General features: G+C 59.1%; 2 protein-coding genes across 7 annotated transcripts; one reads left to right on the forward strand and one right to left on the reverse strand.

Moving 5' to 3' along the window:
- Positions 1 to 69: 69 nt before the first annotated feature.
- PACSIN1 (protein kinase C and casein kinase substrate in neurons 1) lies at positions 70 to 18,194 on the reverse strand. Of its 4 annotated transcripts, XM_074564583.1 has the most exons (11): positions 18,060 to 18,194; positions 17,253 to 17,312; positions 5,158 to 5,290; positions 4,627 to 4,783; positions 4,249 to 4,484; positions 3,925 to 4,080; positions 3,404 to 3,579; positions 2,976 to 3,096; positions 2,768 to 2,892; positions 2,256 to 2,449; positions 70 to 1,893 (listed from the first exon to the last, which is right to left on the reverse strand). In XM_074564583.1, exons 3-11 carry the CDS (start codon positions 5,218 to 5,220, stop codon positions 1,784 to 1,786), a joined length of 1,338 nt encoding a protein of 445 aa, XP_074420684.1. In that variant the 5' UTR covers positions 5,221 to 5,290; positions 17,253 to 17,312; positions 18,060 to 18,194; the 3' UTR covers positions 70 to 1,783. The 4 variants fall into 4 exon arrangements, with proteins under 4 accessions (XP_074420684.1, XP_074420682.1, XP_074420685.1 ...); XM_074564581.1 differs by lacking the exons at positions 17,253 to 17,312; positions 18,060 to 18,194 and adding an exon at positions 11,582 to 11,717; XM_074564584.1 differs by lacking the exons at positions 17,253 to 17,312; positions 18,060 to 18,194 and adding an exon at positions 6,902 to 7,012.
- Positions 16,972 to 24,426, forward strand: RPS10 (ribosomal protein S10). 3 transcript variants are annotated; one of them, XM_074564588.1, is made up of 6 exons: positions 16,972 to 17,248; positions 19,213 to 19,362; positions 19,795 to 19,966; positions 23,298 to 23,375; positions 23,739 to 23,794; positions 24,338 to 24,426. In XM_074564588.1, the coding sequence occupies exons 1-6, from the start codon at positions 17,243 to 17,245 to the stop codon at positions 24,377 to 24,379; spliced, it is 504 nt and encodes a 167-aa protein (XP_074420689.1). In that variant the 5' UTR covers positions 16,972 to 17,242; the 3' UTR covers positions 24,380 to 24,426. The 3 variants fall into 3 exon arrangements, with proteins under 3 accessions (XP_074420689.1, XP_074420690.1, XP_074420691.1); XM_074564589.1 differs by having other exon boundaries at positions 16,972 to 17,245; XM_074564590.1 differs by lacking the exon at positions 16,972 to 17,248 and adding an exon at positions 18,275 to 18,355.
- Positions 24,427 to 26,112: the final 1,686 nt, after the last annotated feature.

The raw sequence follows: 26,112 nt of genomic DNA on the forward strand, positions 1-26,112 counted from the left end.
TAACCCCGACATCGCCTCCACGGGGGACGAGACCGGCGCACGGAGCCAAACGAGGACCCAGACCCGGAGGACGCTTACAGAGCTCAGTTATTTTCGCTTGCTGCTTTTTGTTGTTGTATCCACAGTAATACAATCACGATATATATATATATATTATATATATACTTCTTAAATTACACAATCAATGTACAAAAAACCGGGGTGCATTGCTGAGACAGGTGGTTGGTTGGGTTTTTTCTGACTTTTTTTTTTTTTGTGGTTTGTTTTTTTTTTTTTTCCCGTTTGCGTATCTGGCAGGGGATGCGCGGCCGGGTGGCTCTCCCCCACCGTGCCCCAGCACATGGTGCATCTCCTGCCTCCGCGAGAACACTTGATCCCTGGGGCCAAAAAATTCACGAACCCACGGAGGGGGCAGGAGAGGAGAGGGAGGAGCGTGCGGGAAGACGACGGCATCGATGCTGCTGAGGGTGATGGTATGGAAAACAAATGAGGGATGATCCGTAGGGAAGAGCTCGGGGTGGCGAATGTGCCCGCATTGGGGCGACCGTGCTGGGTGGCAGCACGCGTGGATGCTGAGGGGGCTCCAGTCCATGTCGTGGCCATTTGCAGGAGGGGCAGAGCCCCCTGGGGAAAAGCAAAGGGCAAAGCCTGTGGCCGTTCCCCTGCTTTGGCGTGTCTTGTTTTGGGATGTCTTCTCCAGGCGGCTGCTTTGCTGCCCGGGCTGGGGTCTGCTGCCTGCCCCGAGCCCTCCTCATCCTCCGGCTGCCTGCAGCTCCCACTGGCTCCATGCAAGGCTGGACATTCCTAATCCCCCATCCCTGCTCTGCTCCTGCCTCTCTTCAGGAAGGGGACAGATGGGGACCGTCCCCAGCAGGATCCAAGCCGGTCCCCGCTATCCCAGGCTGGGCATGAAGGTGCTTCCAGCAGCTTTGGGCTGCGGGTGGGTCCTTCTCGGCACAGTGGTGGATTTTAGGGCCATCTCGCCCTGGATCTGGTGATCGTTGATGATCGCCCTTGCAAAGGGCGATGCTGCTCCCTGCAGCACACGTGGGGCATCAGCTCGGGAGCCTCCACCTGCTCCGGAAACATTGGTAGCCCAGATGCGAGGAGGAGAAAGCTGAGGAGATGCCACCAAGCTCCATGGCAGGGCTGGTCCCACCTCACCCGGGCATCTCCACCTGCCATCAGCTCTGCCTGTGAGCAGGGACCTGCCCGCCGATGGGGCCGGGTGGCTGTGGGGCAGGAGGGGACGTTTGCCCCCTTCCTTCAGGGAGGGAGGATGAACTTGGGGGAAGAACATGGAAACGCCAAAAAAGATGGAGTCGGACTCCATTCCCTCTTATTTTTGGGGGGGTGAATTTCATTGGTCCCAGGAGCTTCAGCGCCGTGCATTTTGGAACAGTTCCAGCCAATCAGAAGGCGGCTCATGATTTCAGTATCTTTAAAAACCAACCAATCAGGAGCTCTCACTGGTTGGGCTTCAAGATCTTGAGGTATTGGCTTTTCGCTCGGAAAAAAAATCAACTAACGTAGATGAACAGACACCGTCATCTTTCGCTTCACGTTATCTTAGAAGAAGAAGAAGAAGAAGAAAGCGACTATGCAAAATACTCTTCGGAGACAACTCTTAAAAAAATAAAAGCTTGGTCGGAAAATATGTCTGAATCTCTAACTGTGAGGAGTGAAGGACCAGACGGCAAAATGGCTGGTTGGCTGGTGGAGAGATGGAGACAACGGAGGGTGGATTTATCTGCTGACAGCGACGAGGAGCACACCACAAGATTTAGATTGCCTCCACGTAGTTGGCAGGGTAGAGACCTAGCTGCCCGTTGTCCAAGCGCCCTTTGCACCATCCTTGCTCATCTTCTTCACCAAGTTTGGTTAGTTCATCACCTGGAGAGGAAGGTGGGAAGGGGAGAACTCATTGCAGGTGTCGGAGCTTCTTCTGTGCCTTCATTTCTCCCCTGGATGGAGCTGCTGGGGGTTTCTAGGACTGATCCTGAGCACCCAGGTTTGTAAGGTAGAAAGGCAAGGGGTGACCCATGAGACCTCACATGTCCCGACCCACTTCTCTCTGGTCCCACACAGGTTTGAGCTCAGTTTGTGCCTTCCCCTTTCTGCCAGTTCAGCATTTTGAAGGGCTGGGTTAACCCAAAAATTATTTGAGGGAATTTACACCAAAAAGCAGAACAGTGTGGGACCGGCAGCTCCAGCAGCCGAGCCCCAGCCGACCCAGCACGGGTGATGGACCGTACCTGCTTTGAAGCTGAGCTCGTCCTGCTCCTGCCCGTCGTAGTCGTACAGAGCCCGCACCCGCACGCCCTTCCCCGCCGACTCCTCGTCGAAGGGGTTGGTGCCGCCGTTGGCCTCACTGGTGTTGAAGGAGTTGCTGCCTTCGTCATCGGACCACTCGGCGCTGTAGGTCTGCCCACGCTCATGGCTGCTCACGCTGGGGTGGAAGGAGGGAGAGAGATTGTCAGGGCCGGGGTCGGGGGGGGATGGCAGGGTGACAGGCACCATGTGCTGCTGGCATCTGGGAGGATGCTCCGGCTTTCCCGAGGTTACGGGGGAGCGGGAGCTGCAGTGAGCAGGACGCCCTGCTAACGACGTGTCCAGCAAGACATGGAGGAAGGACAGAAAAGAGTGGTTGGTGGCTGTCACCGAGGACATCCCGTGTCCCCTTGGGTGTCCCCACAGCACTGGCAACGTTTGCACGGGCAAATGCTGTGCTTTTCCCATGGCATCTCCGCTCCCCGCTGGCCCTCACCTCCCGCGCTCGCCTGCCGATGCGCCCGTCTCGCCCGTGCTGCTGGCGTTGGTCATGGTCACCCCCTCGCCCTTCTTCTGCTTCTCCTTCCGCGTTATCGTGTGCGTCAGGTCCGGGTTCCACTCCTGCAAGCACAAAGCAAGCGGTCCCTGAGCGCCCGGCTGCCCCGTGGGGCTGCCAGCACTCCAGCCGGGGTGCCCAGCCTCACCTCGAACTGGGGCCAGTTCATGGCCATCCCGGGGCCGCTGGTGCTGCGGAACCACCGGAGATCCTCCTGCGCGTCCGAGAGGCGGATGGTCTGCTCCAGCTCCCGGTAGACGTTGGCGTAGCTGCAGGGAGAGACGTGGGTCAGGGGGCTGCGTGTGGGGGTGAACCCTGGCGGGGCGGCACGGGGACATGCCCAGGTTGTGTCACCTCCTATGAGGCACTGGGGGGCGCCAGGCTCCCGCACAGCCCTATGCCGCTCTGGTACCTCTTAGTGACCATCTTGTTGGCCAGAAACCCCTCTCCCTTGTATTGCAGGGGATGGGTTAGCCTGGGGGCACCCAGTCCCTCCAGGGCTTGGTTCGCTTTCCAGGCAGCGCAAGGAGACCTTGCATGGAGGCTTTCCACCCAACCAGAGCGGGAGGCACCTACCTGCTGCTCTCAGCCAGGTTCAAGTGCCTCTTGATGTCCAGGAGCACTTCCTTGAGGAAGTTGAGCCTCTTCTCCTCAAACTGCTGGCACTGCTCGAAGACCTGCTCCATGCTCTCGATGTACTGCGGGGTGCACTTGTTCAGCTCGTCCAGCACCTTCTCGTACTTCTCCTGAGTCTGCAAAGGTGCAGGAGGGTACCTTGGTTACACCTCGAGCACCTCAGAGGCCCTTTCTGGGTGCTGACAGGGTCTGGCTTGTGGGTCACCACACTGCAGAGCCCAGATTGAGCCAAGAGCCTCTGTGGGTGAAATCAGTCTGGTTGCTAGAGAGATTTTGCCCCAAGTAAAAGGGGTAAATCTCTGCCCTGCTCACACTGCCCTGAGCCCTGCCTGCAAGCCCTCACCCTTCTACAGGAGCCTAGGGATGGGAAAATGGGAATGAATCAGGGGGAAAAGGGGGTGGTGGCCATTTCCACTGGTTTTCCCTGCCTCGTGAGCCAGGAGCAGGGCAGTGGCTTGCACCTTTTGCACATCTTGCTTGCACTTTTCTACTTTGTCCTGGAGCTTCTTCTGCTGCTCGGGGGTGTTGGACTGTTCCGCCTTGCTGTTGGCTTCCCGGGTCATCGCCAGCTTCTCCTCCTTGCATGCCAGGTGGTAGGCTTTCTTGGCTGTCTCCAGCTGCAGAGAGGAGAGAGAAGGGACATCAGAGCAGCAGTCGCAGCCCCCCGCCCATCCCTCTGCCTGCAGGGATGTGACACCCAGCTCTGCCAGCCTGAACCGGGCACCCAGAGCCAGAGCTGGGAGATGGCATGGGTGCCCCGGGACATGCTACGCTTCTCCTCTCACCTCCTTGAGCTTCTTGGCCCAGGGCTTCTGGGCTTTCCGGAAGCCGTCCTCAGCCTCCTTGGCCTCCTTGAAGCCTCCCATGATCTGCTTGTGGTAGGCATCCTTCTGCCAGTTCTTGACCTTCTCGAAGTCGTCGTTCAGCAGGCTGTTCTTCACCTCCTGGTGCAGCTCGCTCACCTTGTCCGCCTCCGTCATGATGGCACCCCACGCCTTCTCCAGGCTGCCGTACTGGGGACCTGGGGGGCAGAGGGGACAGCTGAGTGTCGCTCCACAGCCCTTACCCATTCCAACTCTACCATGTGAAGCTGTGATAGTGCACGGGGACCCATGGGACTGAGGAGTCCTGGGGGGACCCTCCCCTAGGGGAAGCCATGGTACCTTTCTCGATGAGCTGCCTCCACCGCTTGGACCAGTCGGTGAGCTGCTGGGCGTAGGACTTCTCGATCTTGGCCCGCTCGTGCACGCAGTTCATGAGGTCATTGCAGAGCCGGTGCCCATCGTCGATCCGCTTCACCGTGCGCTTGTAGTTCCCCACCTGGGAGCGGGACAGGGACGGGGATGGCGACAGGCAGGCATGGGAGCTGCGTCCAGGCTGCCCGTCTGGCCCGAGGTGGGGACTGGGGGAGCACTGGGTGCTCTGGGGGTGCAGGGATGGAGCTTTTGCTTTGGGCTGCTCAAACCCAGCTTCTTTTGGTCCCCACTGCATCGCTCTGTGCCCCCTGGGGACAGCGAGGTTGACACCTCCAGCAGAGCCGTCTGGGACAGCCGAGCCACCGCGGCAGGGACGCACGCTGTCAGCGCTTGCTGTGGGAGGGGAGGGCAGTGCCATCCCCCCCAGCCTGGGGGACACCCTGGGATGCAGTGACGGTGGCGGGGGCCCCATGGGAGGAGAGGACACCCGGGACTCACCTCCCAAAAGCTGTCGGTTGTTTCCTCCGCGGCTGCCGCCGACTCGTCGTAGGACCCTGACATGGCTCCCGACGCTGCCTCGGGCGTCAGTGCAGGCGCTGGGTGGCTCTCGGGCAAACACCAGCCTCATGCACTGAGGGGAGAAGATGGGGGGTTATGGGGGGGTGAGCAGGGACCCCCATCCCTCCAGCCCGCAGCGCCACAGGGTCAGCGTCCAGCTGCAGGGCATGGGGACAGGATGAGGATGGTGCCCGTTCCATCTCTGGACCCACAGACCCCTCCAGTGCCCCCCATGAGCCACCCCATGGTGCCATCCAAACCCCCCCAGAGCCAGCTGAGCTGGGAGGGAGAATGGCGGGGAGCAGCACGGCGGGGAGCTCACCGGCCAGGGGCCCGGCTTGGCACCGCGCGTCCCTGGGGAGCCGTGGGGCGAGGGGCCGCGGTGGGGCTGGTGGGGGCGATGCTCCGCCTGAAGAAATTCTCGTCCTGATATTCCACCCTAATCCGTCCTGATCTTCAGAAAAACGGCATCCCCGGAGTGTCACGTGGCTCCGCTGCACGGCTTAACCCTTTGCCGCTTTGCCAAGAGCCGTGGCTGGGGATGGGGATGGGGGCCGGCGGGTGGCATCAAATGGGGATGGAGAGGTGACCACAGTGGCCATGAGCATCCTCATCACCCCCGTCCTGCCCGGCTGTGGTCAGTGCTCCTGTGGGAAAGCACAGGGCCTGTCCCACATGGCATCTGCCACCAGGATGGTGACAAAGTGGCCGTGAACTGCCCCAGTTTCCTCCTGCCGCATCCCCAAAAGGGCTGCAGGAGCGGGATGTGGCCGTGATCCCCCTGCACCGTCACTTCTCCCGGGGAGATGGAGCAGGCAGCGGTAGACCTGTCTGCCTGCATCCCACCCTACAACTGGGAGAGGGCGATGGGGTGGGAGGGCAGGGCTGGGGGGCATGGGGTCCTGGTGCCCCATTGCCCACCCGTGGGGAGCAGTTGGTGGGTGCCCACGCTCCCCAGCTGTGTGCACAGCTGGCCCCGAGGAGCCTGGGGGCTGGGACGGTGCACGGTCCCGGGAGGATGGGGGGCCGAAACGGTTACTGGAGCATGGCGCAGGGCTCGCTGTGCTGGAACTAACAGGGCCTGGCAGGGATTTAGTGATATAACCAGGGAGGCACCAATCCCCGCCGCCCTCCCCAGCCGGTTAAAAATAAACGCGTGACTGTCCCTCGCTCAGCCGCAGGAGTCACAGATGGATGGGAGACCGCGGCGGTGCGTGGCGCAGCCAGCGCCGTCCCCCCGCAGCCGGCAGCGCCCGCGCCTGCCTGGCACCCACGGCATCGCCACCACCATCACCGCCCGTGAAACTGCCCAACCCGAGTGCCCGCGGTACAGCTGCAGCGGTGGCAGAGCACCCGGTGGCACAGCCCCCAGGGGACCCTGCAGGGTGCCACGTGTGGCTGTGCCCCCCCGAAAGCCCTGGGCATGGCGCGATGCTCAGCGCCGGTGTCTTTGCTTGTGCCTCGGGGCTCTGGCTCTTCGTTTTGTCGCAGAGGGCAAGGGCATCCTTGGGGCGATCCAAGGCCGGGGCAGGCACCCTGTGGGGGGAGCACACCCACAGCCGGGGGTGCCCTGGCACCCACAGGCACGTGAGCTGGCCCCAGCCACCCCCGCCAAGCCACCAGCAGCCGAGGACATGGGACACTGCGGGACGCGGCTGCCGCAGCTCCCGCTCCTCACCGTTACCTGGTCTGAGCTGCAGCCTGGGGATTATTTTTGGCTCTGCATCATTTCCCATCTCACGCTGCCGCCTTGTTGCCGCTCCCCTGCCACGCACGACCATCCTTCAACGCCCACGCAGGCGCCAGCCCCGCGCCCGCCGCCCCGCGTCCGCCGGCACAGCCCATCGCTTCGCATCAGGGCGGCTGGCGGTGATGCCCGGCGCCCGCAGTGCCGGCGGCCGAGCCGTGGCATGGCGAGCTGCCAGCCCCCGCCACACGCTGCCGCTCGGGCACACTCGGCCAAGGGGGGCTCTGCTTCACCCCCCTCGTCCCAGCCCCACGCATCCACAGAGCTGCCAGAGAGAAGCTGCAGAGCGTTTGGCATCGAGTGACGGTGAAGTTTGTCCCAGCTCCTGCCCCCGCATGCCCTTGGGTTGCTCCCGCAGCGGCCGCCCCCCTGCATCTCTCTCCCCATCAGCCCGCTTGGCGCTGAGCATTGCTGCAGCTCATCTCACCCACTGGGCAGCTCCTGCTGCTGCCGGCGTTTGCAAGGGGGGGTCTCTGCCCTCCGTGGGGGCTGGGGACACAGCCGCCGACCCTGCGCAGGCAGGAGGCTGCTGCAATGCAGGGAGGGCTGGCGCTGCCGGCACTGCGGGCACAGGCAGCTGCCCGTTCTCCCACAGCCGGCAGCGCCCTGACCCCATGCAGGCAGAGACGGCCCCGTTTTGCCGTCCCCTGCCCCTGGCAGAGGGGCTGCAGGGCTTTGGGCCAGCGGTGCTCCAGCGTCCACACTGCCTGCATCCCTCCGGCGGCTCCCCAGGGCCTGGGAAGGGCGAGGGGGACAATCCGGGTCCCCCGGGGTGACCAGCTGGCTCCTTTCTCTCCCCGCTCTCTTTGCCTTTGCCAGAGCTTTGTCTTTGCTATAACACCGCCATTAAACGTGCAACCCCCGGCGCAGCGGCCTCGGGGTGCGCTGTCGGATGGGGGTGCCCCATCCTGGGCTGTGGGGTCCCCGGTGGGGTGCCAGGCGCCAGCCCAGGGAGAAGTTGTGTCCAGGTGGCAGGTTGCCCTGCCTCCAGGTTTTTTGGTTGTCCTGATCCCAGCACCTCTGGTGCAGCCAAAAAGCGGGCAATGGGGACGTGATGCAGGGACAGGCAGCTGCTCGCACCCTGCTTGCTTGCACATCGGCTGAGCCCGCTGGGCACCGGGGGCCAGGAGGGGCTGCAGAGACCCCCTGGTGCGGGTTCTCCTGCCGCAAAGAGCCCTTTGCCATGGCAGGATGGTGGCGGACACACTGCAAGGAGGGGAGCAGAACGGAGCACGGAGCAAGCCGGTGTCTCCATCCCTGTCCCTGTTCCCATCCTGCCCCGGGGCAGGGGATGCGGAGGTCGCCAGGTGTGAGCCCTGCTGCGGGAGCGAGCGCTAATGGGGCCGGGAGGGCAGTCGGCGACTAATTATTGGTGAAAGCATCGAGGGAAGGGGGAAGCCACGCTGGCAGCTGCGCTCGATCTGCAGGAACCAGAGCAAGAGTGGAGCTCCCCGACACCAACCCCAAGCACAAAGCGATGCGACGCATGGCATTTCCCCGGTGCAAATCCCTTCCGCAGCCGCAGCATCCCGGCACGGAGCCGCAGCACAGCCCGGCTGGTGCCGATCAAGCCGAGGGCGCTGGGGACCTTTTCTTGCCAGGGCACATGAGCTGGGGATGGGACGGTAATTTGCTGCGTGCTGTTGCCTTGTAGTTACCTGGGGGCTGCCGGCAGTAAAGCCGAAGCTCAGCAATTGGAAAGGACCCAGTGGTCTGAGCCGGTTTTATTGTAACTAAACGCTGTGACCGACCTGGCCTGTCAAATCAAACCATCCGTGGGGCTGCAATGTGAAATAGCTGCTGTGTTTTGGCTCCTTTTGTAAGCACGTGAGGCTGAAGACGAGTGCAGGGGTTTAGGGGGAGGGAGTCAGGCTGGAGTTTGGGTTTTTGGCCATGGGGAAGTTAATTTGCTCTCCCTTATCTCAGCATGGGGCTGGTCGAGGGTCTGTCAGGGGAGGAAGCACCAAATGCCACCACGACGCACCACTGCTATTGCCACATGAAAGCCACCGTGGCAAAGACAAATGGACTAGAAACGTCCGAGGAAGCCCAGGGGAGCCGGGCAGCAGCATCTCTCACCACACCGCCGCAGCTCCGGGGCTGCCGTGCTGCTGCATCGACTGCCGGCGGCACCCAACCTCGGCATCGCATCCATCATGGGCACCAATGCCCACGTGCTGCTCCCGCTATGGCCAAGTACGGGGGGGAGAGATGCCCCCCGGCACGATGGCAGGTCCTCAGGCGAAGCCGGTGGCGCTGATGTGCTTCACAAGAAACTTTGCAGCTGCAGGAGCTGCTGTCTTTGCTGCTAAGCTCTGACCCGGCCGCTGGCTGCAGGTTCCCCACCGGCACAGGGTTCATCCGTGCAAATCCATGGGGCTGGGGCAGGGAAATGCTGCCGTGGGGTGGCGAGGGGTGGCAGCCGTGGGAGCGAGGGGGTGCAGAGGGAGTTGGCTGTGGCGTGGCTGCACCGTCCCCCCCTCTCCGGAGCCGATGTGGACTTTGCGAGGAAACGGTTAAGCGGGCACTGCTGATTCACGCTGGCAGCCGCTCTGCAGCGGGGGAGGCAGGAGTGGAGCTGGGGCTCGGGGCTGAGCAGCCTGGAGGGGCAGGAGCAGCCTGAACACCCGTCCTCCCCTCTCGGTATCAAACCTCCTCCCCTCTCGGTATCAAACCGAGCCCACGGCGAGGCGGGAGGTGAGCCTGGACCCTTCCCAAGCCGCCGGCGCCATGCCAGCAGGCTGCGAGAAGCTGGTGTCAGGGCCCCATCCCGCATCCCCCAGCAAAACCCCTGCGGCTGCAACACGAGCAGAGTCCGAGCCCCGGGACAAAGAGCCAAACTGTGGCCAGACGTGGATGGGACGGCTCTTTCCTGCGCACCGGGTGCTTCTCCGTGGGATTTGGGCCAGGGCAGCGCCGTGGGACTGGCTGGGACCCAGTGCACACGGTTGCTGGAGCAGTGCACGAGGTGGCTGCGAGGGCAGCAGGTCCCCGGAGGTGGCATGGAGGTAGCGATGGGAAACTTCTGCCAGGAGCCACTTTTCCAATGAATTCTGTGCGGGATGCGCCTGCAGCAGCCACCTGGCTTCAATTAAAGTCATATGCATTGACCACGGGGGTCTGAGGACTGGGGGAGTCCGGCTGCTGGGACTCGCTGGACCCCACCGGGTCAGAGCTTGGAGGCTCCCCAAAACCGAAGCGTTTGCAAAGGAGGTTCAATGATCCAGGAGTGTTACCTGGAGCCACGTGTCCTGCAGGTGGATGGGAAGGTGGCCACCTCATTGGCTGGCGTGGGGGCCACGCGCCAAAGGTGCTGCCAGGTTGCAGTAGCCAGGGGGGGAACACGTTTGCTCCAAGCCCCGGCAGCAAAAGGCTTTGCATTTTGTGTGCGCTCTGCGGAAACCTTTACCTTCCTCCTGCGCTCCCCAAAGTTACCCTGCTCAGAGCGCAGGACGCCCGTCAAAGTCTTCTAGGGATTTGAACGGCCTTATGCAAAGATTTCGGGAAATATGCATGGCATTTGCAGATAACGCGAGTGTTTCTCTCCAGGGGAGCTCGCAGCCCAGCTCAGGTACAGCGGATGTGCCAGGAATGTGGATAGGCACCATGGCAGGGTGCAGGGAGCAGGATTGTCAACCCCATGCATGAGCTCAGGCCTGGGGAAGGGAGACGGGGCTGAGCCTCCGCTCGTGGGGTTTCGACTCGCCTTGCAGCCCTGCGGGGTTGCTCAGCCTGCCGCCCGAGCCTGCCACTTTAAACAAGGATGCTTGGCCTCTCGAGTGGGGATTTTTGTGGTCCCGGGAGCTGGGTTTAGGCAGAAATCCAAATATGAGGTTTGCAATTCAACCGAGAAGTAGCAAACGACGGTGGTGGAGGATACGGCGGTGCCCTCCCCTCGCTTCTGCGTTAGGGATGGGGGGAACCAGAGCGTCACGCGCTGGCACCAGGGGGGTCCCGTCCCCTCTTGGACATGGGGCTGGTGGTGACAGAAGGCGAACGGGGCTGGCAGGAGCAGGGCAATGGGGATGGGCAGTGGGATTTTAGCTGTCTGTGGTGGAGAAGGAGACTTGGAGCCAGAGGGGGCTCAGAGGCGGGGTAGGAAAGCGGGGGAGGGGGTGGGGGGGCAAGGGGGAAGCTGGGGTGACAACGGCAAAAGGAGGGGCTTCAGCGGTGGCATGAGGCGCACAGCTGGGCAGGGGGACAGCAATGACATGGACAGCACAAGTCGTCCCCGCCATCATTTGCAGTTGGGGAAACTGAGGCACAAACGCAGGAGTGCAGCAGCATCACAGAGGGGGTGTCCCTTGCCCCGGCACCCCATCAGACGCACAGGGAGGGGGTGAAGGTCATGTCCCCCCCGACTCCGTGTCCCCACGCAGAAGGGATCAGGGGACACCGTGTCCTGCTGGGGGGGTGTAAACCCGCTCCGTACTGCCTAGTCCTTGCACAGCATCCCCCCTCGCTGTCCCCCCACCCCCGCAAGGGACCCAGGCATCCCCCTCCCCATCACCCCCCCCCCGCTCCCCCCATCCCCACCCGCGCAAAGGCCCCCCCGGATCCCCGTTTCCCACGGGGGACCCGGGCATCACCTGCCCCTTCCCGGGCTGCCCCGCTTACCTGTGCCTGGCGGCGGGGGGCCGTGGGGGGGGGGGTCCCGGGGGCTGCGCCGGGCCGGGCGGGCTGCGCTGCGCTGCGCTCCGCACCCAGCCGGGCAGCAGCGGCGGCGCGCACGGCCGCGGGAGCGCGCCCTGCCTGCAGCCGCCCGTTGCCATGGCAACCGGGGGATGGAGCCGCTGCCTGCAAAGGTTGCAAAAATCATCCTTTCCCCCCGCCTCCAAACACCCCCCCACACCCCCCCCCCCTTCATCCTTGGCCCGCGGGTCTGCACCCACCCCGGGGCGCCACGTCGATGCCAGCCCCCCCGATGCCATCGCCACCGAGACACTCGCCCAAGGCACCGACGCCAGGATCCTGCCCCCCGTGTCTCAGCACCCACCGGAAGGGGCTACACAGGGTCCTGTGGCCTGGGGCACGGGGTTGGGGGAGATGATGGGGTGCCAGGAGCCTGCGGCTGGGTGAGTGTGGGTGTCCAGCCCCAGCGTCGCTGCCTGTCACTGCGGGGCTCCGTTAGGGCCACAAACAGGCTCCTTCCCCCTCAGGCTGCACTGCTGGCAGGCTCTTTGGGACCTAAGCGAGGATACCCCAGGGGTTCCTCATCCTGCTGCTCCTTGGGGCCTCGTCCCTCCGGCACAGGACAGGACAGAGCAATTTTTTCCCTCCCCTCCTCCCCTGGGCACTCTGCCACCTCCGCAGCCCCGGGAAGGGGCTGCAGGGAGGGTTTTAGGGCTGAGCCGCGGCTCTTGCAGAAACAAACACCCCAAAACGCCTTCGGAGAGGCAGCTGGTGCCACCTCCTTGCCAAAGGTGCCAGCTGGGAACAGGCTGGCAGGAGAAGAAGAAACAGTCCTTCCTACCCAGCGGGGTTGGGGGAAGCGGGGCTGGGGAAGGGGGTGATGGGGGCTGCACCCCACTAAGGCTCCCTTGAGGCCAGGGAGCTGGGCAGCTTCGTCCCCTCTGCCATCTGCCTCCTCCCGAGCCCCAGGGCTTGTGCCCAGGGTCACCGGAGCTTATTGCAGGATGCGGGTCCCAGGGGATGGCGGGCGACTGGAGCCCTCCCACGCCATGGAGGGGGCTGTCGGGGAGCCGGGAGGATGCGGGTGGGGGTGGCGACAGGCTCTCCCCGCTCTCAACTGCCCGAACGCGCCTGCATTTCCCCCAGCTCGCGGGTGATGTCAGGGAAATTAAAAGCCAGCAGGAGACGAGCGCTTCCAGCCGAGTAACCGAAGCCGCCCACAGAAGCTGCAGTAATGAGGCTGCCAGGCTGCTGCCGCCGGGATCGGGTTGCCCGGAGAATGCGACCCGGTCCCGGGAGGCTCCACCGGCCTCCGACGCCGGCTCAGCTTTCCCCTAACGAGCACCTTCGACTGCTTAATGAAGCTCGGTGGGGTTCTCCATCCTGCCTGCCTTCCGGCTCCTTCCAGCTTCATGCCATCCGAGTGTGTCTTCCCACCTCATGGCCCCCGAAATATTTCATGCCTGGCTGCAGCTGGCAGCAGCGGGCAAGACCCAGGCGATCTAACGCTCCCCAATCCCAACATGGGAATGGGGATGGACTGCAGTTCCTGCAGGTGCTGGGGGATCTTCGCCCGTTGGCTTTTCAGGACGAGGAACCAGAGGGTGCTGATTAACTGGGCATCATCCTTGTGGGCAATGAGTTGGCGGTTCTCAGCGCAGGGTCGCTGCAGGCACTGCCGGGCTGCCCCAGCTGCCTTCTGCCCCAGCACCATCCATGCTGCAGAGGAGCAAATGTGCTTGGCATAAAGAATTGGGTGACAAATGCTCTCCAGGGGGATGATGGAGGGGCCACAATGACTTGGGGGGGTGGTTCCCAGTGCTAACAGCCCATTGCCACCAGCCTTGTGGCAGATGGGGTCCATTCAGGGAGCACCAACCCACATCTCCTTCCTGGGCTGCTCCGTGCTGGTAGCGGGCAGGGGCCCTGCTTCCAAGGCACGAGGTTCCCACGATGGCAGCTGGTTCCTTCACCAAAAACTCGGCCATGACAAACTTTCCCTCTTGCCATCCCACCGCTTACTACTTCCCGCAGTAAGTCATTTCCCCTCCTGTAAAATGAGTTTCCTTGCGGGAAGCAGCGGCCGGTATTGGCAGGAAATAAGCCCTGATTTATCGAGCCACTTGCCGCTCTGAAATGACGGCTCTTCCAGCGCCACGGCAAACTGAGAAGCAGAGCAAATTAGCCCACACCGTGTTGTGGTGGCTGCCAGCAGCCTGCCTGCGCGGCCAGCCGGGGCGGGCAGGAGAGGAGAGAAATGCCACCGGCTATCAGCCGCCCTGCCTATCATCCGGCCACGAGTGCCAGCCTTTGCACAAATAAGGGGGGGATTTTTCAAGCCCAGCCCTGCTCCCGTCTGCCTCCCGAGCAAGGAAAGGAAAATGCATTTCCTAAATCATGGCAGAGCCCCCCGTTATGGTGCGCTCCGCTGAGCCAGCTGGCACTGGGAGCAGTGGGAGAGCCCCCAGCCCACGTGCGCTGCGGGGAAGGGTGTTGCGGATGCGGGCAGAGAGGGGCCTGGGCATCCTGCTTATCCCAAACCCATCCCTGCCCCTTCCCACTCGATGCCGAGGGCAGAGAGGAGTGTGAGCTGGGTTTTGTGGGGCTGGATGGGGCCGGTGCCCCCCGTGCTCGCCCCATGGCCAGGCTGCCCCTGCCACAGATGTGCCGCAGGCCCCAGGAGCCCTCACGGGCTTGCTGGGAGAATGCAAGCGCGGGGCTATTTTGCATCTCTAATTAGCAGCGGAGGATAATTGGCCGCTCTGCAGCAATTACGCAGAAAGGCAGCCATTGTGGAGGGTCCCGGCATGGGGCAGGTGCTGCCAGAAACCCAGCTCCCACCGAAACAATCCCCTTCTTGTCTGCTCATAACCGGCCCCGGGGGCATCCTCCGAGCCCTTCCGCGGAAGGGGCCAGGCACGGGACATAAAGGCTCCATTTTTCCTGGGAAACCGCACGGAGCTCAGTGCAGGCAGCTGCCTGGGAGGAGCTCATATGTATGTGCCATGGCCACAGTGACGGTGGTGCCGTGGCCTCGCTGCCTCCCTCCCTCCATGGTGTGCCATGCCGAGGGCAGCCGGATGCCAGCGCGGACCCTCCAGGAAGCTGCCGGCTGGATACGGCCTCTCCTCATCTGCAGAAGCATGGCAGGGTCCTGGGTTTGCCTCCAAGGTGTTGCACAAACACCAGCCAGGCTGGTGTCCCCAGCTCCGCGGGGACAAAATCTGTCCCTGGGAAGAGCAGCCTGCCAAGGTCTTCTCCTCCTGCCGGGCTGTGCCGGAGGAGCCCAGCTCCATCTCAGCTCCATCCCAGCTCCAACCCAGCCCCAGCAGCATCGCCTCCTGGCACGGCCATGGGGACCAGCAGGGTTGGGAACACAGGATTTCCAACAGGGGGGATCCCACACAGAGACAAAGCCAGGCTTTGGCTCACTGCGGGACGTGGCCCTGGTGCAGACGCACTTCGCTGGCGCTGGTGTTGCCTTCTCTTTCTCGCCCTGCCCCTGTGCGCGTCACTAATCGATGCCTGCCAGCCGCCCGGGCTCGTCTTCCTCAATCCTTTTACAGTTAAATCCAGCTCCCGGTCCTGCTGCAGCCCCTTCGGCAGCCACGCACCCTGGGCAGAGGTGGGAGAGGAGGGGGCCAGCGCTGGCCGGGGGGGTCATGGATCGGTGCAGAGCCCAGGGCAGGGTCAGCACCATGGGATGACCAATTCCCCATTCTGCTTTGGGCTCTTGCAAAGGGAAAGAAAAATGCCAGGAGGTGGGAAGGACTCGCAGGGCGTCGGATGGAGTTTTGGGGTCAGGTGTGATGGGAGCCACAGCACGGCACTTGTTTGGGGCTGGCGGTGCAGTCCCCTGGGCCGGGCCAGCTCTGCTGCCGCAATGGCCTTGCTCCGAATATTTGGCTTAGGGATGGGTTTCGCCCTGGCAAGGCGGTGCGGGGGCCGAGGGAAGCGGGAGCAGCCCGAGAGGCTGCCGGGGAAGCTCTAATCCGTTTAGCAAAGTGCTTGCTTTGCCATTTCCGAGGCAGGCGCAAGAGCAGCGACAAGGAGACGCAGGCAGGGGCGGGCAGTGCGGTGGGACGAGGTGGGCAAGGGCAGCTCTCCTGCTCCGCGGGACGAGCCGGGAGATGTGTTTCTCCCGGGGGGCTGCTGCGATTGTTGCAGCATTCCCGGGGAGGAAGAAACGAGGCAATGAAAGGGTAGCAAAGCCCCAGGCAGCTCCAGGCACTTCGGGACGTGCAGCGTCCCTCGGCCCCTCCTGCCCCAGGGCTGCACCAGCCTCCAGCTCTGCCCGGGCACCCCAAAACACACAGGCACAACCCCTGGGTGGGTACGAGCCTCTCCCAGCCCCATGCACCCCCCAGGGACCTCACTGCTCCCTCCGGCTTCCTGGGGCAGGCAGTGGTCCCTCCAACCACCCCGCTCACCCTAGCGCAGCCCCCCCAAATCTCAGCCCTATTGCCCCGTGTGCCTCCAGAGCTCACACCCCGGGGCCAAATGTGGGCTGGGGGGGGTGAGCATCGGCCCCTGCCTGCAGCTGGGAAGGCAGAGCCCCCCGGCAGCCCCTGGGCTCAGCCTAAGCCGCCTTGCAGAGCCTCAGCTCCCCGCCAGCTGCTCGGGCGCTGCGGTGCCCAGCCATGCCCCTGCGGCTGAGGGGATTAGGGATCTCCGGGGGGGCCCTGCCCCTGAGCCCCCGACAGCCGGGCAGGGGCTGCCGGCACAGGCTGGACCCCTTCGACCGCAGGGCTTGGAGCAGGAGCCTGTGTTTCTCACCGGGTAAGACGATGCCAAACGCACCCCCGGGAGGCAGGGGGGGAAAGGAGCACGGTTGCTGCCAGCCCCCCCAACCACGGGCTGTCCCAGCTGGGGTCCCAGCCCTCCTTTATGCATCCACGGAGGGGCTGGAGGGACCCTGCGCACGGAGCTGGGAGCAGCTGATCCGACAGTGGTGCCAGCCCCCAGCCTGGCAGGGCGAGCATGGCCCTGGGATGTCCCTGTCCCCGTGGTCAGTGTGTGGAGACAGCAGCTCCCCCCGGCAGCCCCCTGGAGCCCTGGGTGCGGCGGGTGGGCTACGGGGATGATGGCCACAGCGTGGCCCACGGTGCCGCGTTTCCTGAGCCCCCAGAAGTTCAGACCCCTGCCCAGTCCCCTGCCCCTCGCTGCCGCTTCACGTCAGACCCCAGCTCCGCCGGGGGGTGCAGGCAGCCGGGCAGGGACCTGCGGGACCCACGCTCCCTTCCCACCTTGGCAGAGACGCCGTGAGGCCAGGTAAAACAGCTGAACCCAAAATCTGGGGGGGAACCTGAGGCAGATGGTGAGCCCCAGATGGCACAACCCGGCAGAAGTTTGGAAATCGCTTAAAATGGGACAGGGAGTGGGTTTCATTTCCCAGCAAACAACCACCGGCAGCGGGGGGGGGAAACCATTTCAAACCCCCCAGCTGGGGACCACCGGAGGGGATTTGCCCTCGGAGTGACGGCACCAGCGCGAGCCCCCAGTATCCCATCCGCCACCTGGGGACACCGCCACCGTCACCCGCCGTATGCTGCCAACCCTCGCCGCAGCGAGCCCCGGCCAACCCACCGACGCCAACCTCCCTCCTCGCTGGGAGCCGCGTCGACCCCCAACCCACCCGGGAGCCGCATGGTGGTACCTTTGGGACGTGGGGACGCTGGCGGGGAGCGGGGCCGGCTGCTTCTCGGCGGGGCTGGCTCTGCGCATCGGCGGGAAGGTCACGGCAGATGGGGAGGAGGGGGGTAAAGATCAGCACGGGGATTAGGGAAGCATATTTAGCCAACCAATCGCCGCCCCGGCGTAACGACTCCTTGGCCGTGCAAGGTGAAAAAACGACTGCGGAGATGGATGGCAATAAGCCGGGTGGCCTCGCCGGTGGCGGGGGGTCCCCAGCCTCCCTGTTCTCCTCCTCCATCCCATCCCTTCCCCTTCTCCTTTCCTTCCCTTTCCTTTTCCCTTTCCCCTTCCCCTTTCCCTTCCCCTCTTTCCCCTTTCCATCCCCTTCCCTTTCCCTCTCCCCATCCAGCAGCGGATCCAGGGGTGCCACGCAGCCCAGCCCCCCCCCGGGTTTGGGGTGTCTGTAGGGGGCAGCGGGGACATCTCCCCTCCTCTGCCCGCGGGACCCTGCTCCCATCGCTCCTGGGGTGTTCCACCAGCGCAGGAGCAGCCCTGGTCTGGGGGGGGACATTGCACAGGGTGGCCCTAAGGGGACACAGCTCCTGTCCCCCGCATTGCGCCCTGCCCGGGGCCACCACGTCCCCTCTCTGGACCAAGAGCCTGGTGGGGGGGGGGGTGCGGGCGCGGGGGGGCTGTGGGTGTCCCCCCACCTCCTGGCCGGGCATTTTGGGGCACAAAGGGGACTTTATGTGCCTCCAGCAAGCCCCAAGGGGAGCGAGACCCCCCGTACTCCGCAATGGCCGGCGGTGCCCAGGGAGGAGCAGCTTACGCTCGGGTGGGGGGAGGCAGCCGCGCTTGGGTGAACTAGGGGGGTGGCTCTTCGCCCCCCCGGGGTGGGATCAGAAAGTGTCGCGCGGCTGGGGACCCCGCGCAGCCGCCGGTGACACTTCCCATCAGGCACCCCAACGGGCAGCCCCCTGCCTGGGCTGGAGGGGGCCTTCACGCCCCGCTCAGGCAGCGCCGCGGCCGCCCGCGCCGCCAGGTGGGGGCCCTTCCGGAGGCCGGAAGTAGCGGCGCGGCGCATGCGCCCTCCTTTCCGCTCTTGGGCCCGCCGCAGCCGCCACGGTGAGGCCGCGCTCCGGGCCCGCATCGGCCGCGCATCGGAGCCATCGCCGGGCGGGAGACGGGGCTGCTGCTTGGCAGCGACGGGGAGACACGGCCCGGCCCCCCGCCGGGGAATTTCCGCGATGGAGGGGGATCTAGGCCCGAGTTTGCGGGGCGGGAGGGAGCGGGGGGCACTAGGCCTCGGGGAGGTCCCGTTACCTGGGAGGCCAGGCCTCGGGGCCGGGGGTCCCTCAGCTGGGGCGGCTGCTCCAGGCTCTCCGCCCTCAGGCTGCAGGGACGGGCTGCGGTGGAGCTCCGTTGAGTTCCAGCAGTGGCAGTGGGGCCTTCCGCCCCGAGAGGCTGCCGTGGTGGAGGGCCTCGACCGGCCCCAGGGTCTCCGGTCCGGCTGCGGCTGGCGGGGGTGCCCCGCTGCTCAGCGGGAGTGGGAGAGGCTGCTTCGGCTCCCGAGTTAAGTGTGAATTAACAACAGCAGCACAAGCGGCCTCTGGCACCAGCGGGAGAGCTGGAATGTGCCTGACCCTGAGCTGCGTCTCTCCCTGCCTGCCTCAGCCCTTGTCTTGGGCGACATCACATAGTTCATAGTCTTCAGTGTGGTGATGTGATTTAATGTTAACGAGTGAAAGTTTGGACTGCTTGGTTTTCCTTGGCAGGAAAACAAGCGGAAGGGGTGCCTGCCCAGCAGCTCAAGTGTTGAAAAGTTGTTCAGAAAGCTTTTATAGGAGACAGTAATCTGGGGGGGGTTTATTTATCGTTAGGCTTTTCATACAGTCTTGTTACTTTATTACTTGTGGTAGACTCCCAAACACACTTGTTTTAAAGCAGTAGTGTTTATTGTCTACCGCTGATCTCTTGTTTAGATGTTGATGCCCAAGAAGAACCGAATTGCCATCTACGAACTCCTTTTTAAGGAGGGAGTGATGGTGGCCAAGAAAGATGTCCACATGCCGAAGCATCCTGAGCTCGTCGACAAGAATGTGCCCAACCTCCATGTCATGAAAGCCATGCAGGTATGGAGGCGAGGGCCAGGCTGCCGGCCCGTGGGGATCGCAGCATATAAGATTGTTGTGGACCTGTGAATAAACATCGTCAGCCATTATCAAATAAACGTTGTCAGATGTGTTGCATTTGCTATTTCTTTCCTGTTACGGTTCTTTTTCCGTTTTGTTGATTTTTGCCCTTTCCTCTTTGGTTTATTGTTCCCCATAGACCACAGAAAGTTATTCTCTAGCTCGGTTTTTGAAGCTGTGATACTTCTGTGTGGTGGCCTTGTATTTTCTCACAGTATGGGAATGGTGCTGTAATTTTGTCCTGTGCATGTGAATATTTATTTACTCCGAATAAGCTTTTGTGTTTATAAAAGTATGTGGTGAGGGTATTGATCGGAGATGATGAATGATGATAAAGATCATACGTGAAGTAACTGAGAATTCTCTCTCTAGTCTCTGAAATCCCGTGGTTATGTGAAAGAGCAGTTTGCGTGGAGGCATTTCTACTGGTATCTGACCAACGAGGGCATCCAGTACCTGCGCGATTACCTTCACCTCCCCCCTGAGATCGTCCCCGCAACCTTGCGCCGGAGCCGCCCGGAGACTGGCAGACCACGGCCCAAAGGTAAGTGCTGGTTGAGCAGTGGCTGCCAAGTGAGGAGGAGGAAGCAGGGGGGGAAGTAATGCGTGTTAGCGCAGGTGTGGTGGATGCTCAGCTGAGCATCAGCTTCCAGTGCAGTCTGGTGTGAGTTGCTGTGATTTTTTGAATATATAAACATTAATAGATCAAGGAGGCATGTATAGGTTTTATTGCTTTTGGACTTGGCACTGGTCTCATGGCCACTGGCCCACTGAAAAGTTGGAGGGGGCTAGAGAAAGCTGAGACTGGCTGGGAGAAACACTTTGAGTGTGGGACTTTGCCTTCTCTGGTACCATGAGTGTCTGGAGTTACTGTGAGCAGGCACGCTGAAACTGCGGGCTGTGGGTCAAGGTACCAGACATGGCTGAGGTCCGAGATGGGGATGTCTGTAGCTGCCAGGGCTTTTCAGAAACTGTTCTTGTCTTTTGGGAGGAGCCTGCAGTAATCACTGCAGTTCTCCCTGGGGAAGACTGTGTGTGCACTGCTGGTGTAGTCCAGCAGGTACAGAGAACCTTGTCTCCGGCTGAGCTACCCTTAGAATAACTACCTTGGAGGCAGTTGTGTAAAAGTTGAGAGGCCTTGGCTAGAATAGCTGAGATAAGGAACAAACTTGCATTGGGCTGTGGCACATGGGCACAGGATTCGGTGGCTGAACGCTAAGCCTGGGTGCTGGATGTGCTTCCTCTGTGGTACCTGATGTCAAGTTGGATACCCACAGTTCTGGCTTTATCGTGTACACTTAATGAGCTGTTAGGCAAGTCAGGATATTAAAGCTGTATTCACTTTTTAAAATATTTACAACAAATGCATGTGATATGTTGGGCTTGTGGTTCTGATTTTTTTTCTTGGTGGGTTTTTCATACCCTAAAGTGAAGGAGATGCTGGTCATGCAAACAGATGTGTTGGTGATGCTGACTTTTCAGATTGCCCTCAACTGCCTCTGGAGGGGTGCCTCCCTACAAAATGTGTTGTAGACCCACCTGCAGATGGCTGAAATGTGTTTCCAGAAGGTATTCCTCTCTGGTTGCAAATAGCAATATTAAATAATAAAGTTTGGGTTGCAAACCTTCCTGTTTAGTCCACGCAAGGCAGAAGCTACACTTTTTCCTTGTGGATCCCTGATATTGGCCTATAAATGCCTTGTGGGCCGTTTTGATATCCTATGTGGTGAGCAAATTCATATAGTAGTACAGTATAAACTTGAGGTGAATATGTTGAAAGCACCATGCTCCTCAGTTCCGTTTTGAAAAGGTTACTGTGTTCCAAGCTAATAATTCAGAAATGGAAGGATGGTTATGTTGCTTGTATGCATTTTGAAATGCTCTGCAAAAGCCCTTCTGCATGGTTTTCCTGGTTTCTTGTCCAGCAGTAGAGAAGAAACACCACAGTGCAGAACATGGATTGTAAAATTGCCTGGGAGGTCAAAACTTCTGGAAACCTAGAGAAAGGAGAGAGAAAGTTACAGCAGCTGTGACTGGGTCTCTGGGGGAAGGAAATGTTTCTTCTCCCTCAAGGCAGGAGATGGTGGTTCTCTGCCTTGTGTGGAGCTGCCTCTTGTGTTTACCAAGGATAAATATTGTAGGATGTTATCGTGCCCTTAAAGCAGAACATGCTCTGTGAAAGGGGAGTCCTGCATGACAAAGGTTATTCTGGTAGATGGCAGGAGCCTGCTCTTCCTGCTTTTGAGCTACGTTGTATCTCGTCCCCAAGTGCTGGAGGCTGCAGTGGGGACAGAGGCTGTGGGCACGGGGTGCTGAGGAGTTCACCTGCAACTCCTGTGACTTGTTTTTTAGCCTGACAAAACTGTAGCACCATCTGCTTCAAAGGGAAGAACTGCTTCGAAACTAGGAAGATGATGGTTTCTTTGATCTCTGAGCAGCTTTGGATGTTATCGAGTTTACTCTTTGGGTGTTGCGTTTATCCAGTGAGCTAAAGAAAGTGTGCATCTAATGGGAGGATGGGGCTTACAGTTCCTGGCTAAAACTTGCTCAGGGTTTCTGCGGCAAGGCAGCTTCACCTTGCAGCATTGCTGCCCTTTTCAGTGCAGTGCCAGTGACCTCCATCAGTCCTCACCTTGGCAGGGTTAGCTGGTAGGGCTGCGCAAATTGTCTGTTTCTGTGCTGTTTCTCTGTGGGTTACCTGCCTTAGGCTGCTGCAGAGAAGGAGTCACAGAGGTGTGTGTGGATGGTGGTGCAGAATCTAAGCCTGTGGGTCTTGCTTGACCTCTTGGGGTTTTGGGGCCTTTTCTGGTACTTCCATGCAGCGCTACCAACTTTCTCCAGTAAGGCTTGGTACAAAAGCTGGAACAGTTAAGTCTAAAGCAGGTTTTAGACTACTGTGTATTTGATATTCACAGTCTGCTACAGATGTAATTGAACTGTTGGAAATGAAAGATGGACAGATCAGAAGTTTAAAAAAAAAAAAATAGTCCATTGGGTGTGCTATAATGGTTGAACCTGACAGAAGGACGTAGAAGCCCTTGTAGGATAAGTTAATCTGTTTGCACATTGCTGGGTAGTGTATCTCTGTAACAAAAGCATCTATTATAAGTACTGGTTTCTGTAGGGGAAAACTAGTGCCTGTAGTATAACTCAAGCCTCTAGAAGTGCACGATCTGTGTTTCTTGAGTCTGCCAGTACACTGTGGTGCGCCAGGCAGCAACTGCCCTTAAATGTGTCTCACTGCCTGGTGCCGTGGGAGCGTATTTCATCTTTGATGCTCAGGGTGAAGCCCATAAGAGTGATGCAGAGGCTGTCACTTCCACCACATCTGTTTCTTGCCTGCATGTGTTCTGTCTGATATTAATCTGATGTTACATAGATAATCGGCTCTTAGTTTTATTAATCTATTCCATTGTGGAGGATTTGTGATACTGATAGTGTAGCTGTATTTTAGGTAGGGATCAGAATGTCATGCAATTTGTGATTTAGCTATGGACAAGCTTGTAGGACATGACATTCCCCGTATTTATGATTTTTTTTTATTACCATTAATTTTTGGCTCTTTTTTTCTTAGTTCTTCTGGCTGTTGAGATGAATACTGTTGAGATGATGCTATAAATGCATTTTTCACATTATTTAACTTGAACCCAAGCACGATCTGGTGCACTTCAGCAGATTTTACCCTTAAAGCGAAGTTTTCCTTATTATACCACTTTTTTGTTTAGGTTTGTAACACTGAGCTGTCTGAGGTGCAGCTCTGCCGGTAGATCTAATGCTTAACTGGAGGGCGCTTTTGCACCTTGAGCTGCAGGGTAGAATGAGTTGGTTGGGTCCTGGGTAAGCAATGTATTTGATGTTGGTGTTTTCACTTTCAGGTCTGGAAGGTGAACGCCCTGCGCGTCTCACTCGGGGAGAAGCTGACAGGGATACGTACAGGCGCAGTGCCGTGCCACGTGAGTGTCCGTTGTGTTGCTGTGTGAATATCAGGCCAACCTTGCTCTTTGTGCAGCTTATCTCTTTGGGAGAATTGTCTTTGGTATTGGCCTCCTTTCAAGAAGACTCTCAGCTTACTCATTTACGCAACAGAGTTCACCTGCTTATGGATATGATTCTTTTCTTGAATTTTGTCAAGCTGGACTGTGGGATTTTCTCTGGAGTGGGTTCAGTAACTCTTTAACAGTCTCAATAGTAGCTATTTTACTATGCTATGTCTCAGTTGTAGTCGTCTTTGATTGTAAACCTGTGATTCTGAGTAGGAGTGCTCTACTTGGGGAAGTGGATTCTTTGCTTAGTAACCTATTCTTCTCTCTCTTCAGCTGGTGCTGACAAGAAGGCCGAGGCTGGTGCTGGAGCAGCCACTGAATTCCAGTTTGTGAGTACTTGCATTCAAGATTTCCTTCCTTTGGAGAAAGTGGATAGGTCGTATCTGCACGCTCTTAGTGTGGTGCTTCTCAGGTATGCCAGCTGGGGTTAGGCATTTGGCTATGCGTAGGAGAGGCTGGCAACTGTTACCCTTTATGCCCAGCTCCGCTTGCTGCATTCCTCTTGAGGAAACTACGTGATGGCCTCGCTGCTGTGATGGGAAGCCAGTGACACATTTGAGAAGCAAGCATGGATCTCTGGAGGAAATGCATGATTTTCTACTTCAGAAATAGAAGAGTTTTAGACACCATCCACAGAGCTGGCTAGGATGGGTTGGTTTTGTTCTTAGTCTCTGGTTAACCTGTCTCGGGTAGCTGTATCAAACAGATCAGCGTTAGGCTCTGCTGGGAGCAGGGGACACTTATCAAAGTAATGCAGAGTTGAGGAAAGACAGGTGGCTCTTTTATGATGTTGGTCGTTCTTGCTGCTGTGTATTTGGTGCTGTCACTTGCTTAATACGGTGACTTCTAATGCTCTTCCTTTTCTGTTGCAGAGAGGTGGATTTGGTCGTGGACGTGGTCAGCCTCCTCAGTAGAACTTCCTGCTCATGTTTTGTGTATAATAAAATAGGTGAAAATGCCACCTGGGTTGCATCACTGTGTCTTATTTAAGTGCATAAATCTAGGGCTCACAGAGAGGTGACTCAGATCTTTGGCATGTGTAACAACAGTAGTGGAATAACTTGTGGTTAGAAGCAGGTTATAGGAAGGAATTTCACAGGTGTGAGGGTTGCTGATGTAGGGCTTTGCTAGTGTGTAGAGGTGGTTCTTATGGATGAATGAGGAGCAGAAGTGCTGCAGGCAGTTTTTCTACTCTGCCCAGGAAGATGCTCATTTCTAGTAATTTGTAGTAATGCAGTAAATCTGGGCTGAGAGACAATTCTATTTTGCAGACAGAAAATTCAGCAAGTTCAGCTGTGTTGGCCTGAGGCCCTCTGTGAATTGGACACAACCAGTGCAGGCAGGTGAGCGCTTCCTTTATCCCAGGTCTGAAACCACTGGGTTAATTAATGGTGGCTTGAGAAAGATGGGGTGTTTTGTGACAGCACCTGCTGCCTGCAGCTGAGCAGAGCTGGGGCTGGGAGGCACAGGGTCCCCTGCAGTGTGCAGCCTACCAGTAGATGTCACCCGCCAACTGATAATGGGATGATGCTAATTGGGAATGGGTTTCTGTAGCCTGGTAAATGGTATCTTGTTCAGAGCAGCCTTAATATCACACAAGTGCTAGACGCTAACCCAGGGGAAAGGAGTTCCTTCACCTCCTGGCTTGGGGGGAGGGAAATGGTAGGTGTGAGATTATTTATTTATTTTATTTCTGAGGGAGTTGAAAGCGTAGGGAGAGGCTAGGTGTTTCAGATCTCATCTGCCTCCATTGAAGTCTGTGGGTTGTGATTTAGCTAAACCTAATTCAGACTAATGTGCTGAATCCCAGGTGGGGACTGGATTCAGCCAAGATGCACCTTAACAGCCTTGTTCTTAATGGGAATGTGCATTAAAGCAGCTCCTCTTGGAACTTTGCCAGTGATATTCATGAGCTTCTGGGTTGTCTGCATTTACTGGGGATTTTTGTTCAAGTTTCTGCTTATTTTATCCTACAATGTAGTGGTAATGTCTACACTTGTTGTTACACATTGATATTGTGATTCTGTTTGGGAAGCAGCATTGTGTTCAGCAAAACGTTGAGCTTCATGTGAAATTAAGCAGCTATTTCAAATCACTGGGAGTACTTGAGCGCGTGGCAGTTGGTATGAAATGTTAAATGTTTTCTTCTGAAAGAACATTTCATAGAATCATTCAGGGTGGAAAAGACCCTTGGGATCATCGAGTCCAACCATCAACCCCACTCTCCGAAGTTCTCCCTTACACCATATCCCCTAACACCACATCTAAATGACTCTTAAGCACATTTGACTCATGAAAGGGAAGATCCAAATGAGCAAGGACAAATTGCTTTTGTTTTGGGGTGAAGAACACAAATAGACTTTTGGGGAAGTATTTACCCCATTTCCTAACCCACAAGTCTGTCCAGCCTGGGATGGGAGCTCTGTGCGGTGGAGAATGGATCCATCCTCATCCTCTCGAAGCTTTTTAGCCTTCAGGGCCTGAGGCATAGCAGTTAACTGTGTCTTACCCTCTGGACAGTGCTTCCAGGGGCTGTTCTCTAGTGGGATCCACACCTGGAAAAGAGCCTTTTATGCAGAAAGTACATGGAGTTAGAAGGTGTTAAAGGCTTCTTGGCTTACCCCCCATTTTTCACTGTCTTGTGGAA

The sequence above is a fragment of the Larus michahellis genome, chromosome 21 (genome assembly GCF_964199755.1).
Source record: "Larus michahellis chromosome 21, bLarMic1.1, whole genome shotgun sequence".
NCBI lineage: Eukaryota > Metazoa > Chordata > Aves > Charadriiformes > Laridae > Larus > Larus michahellis.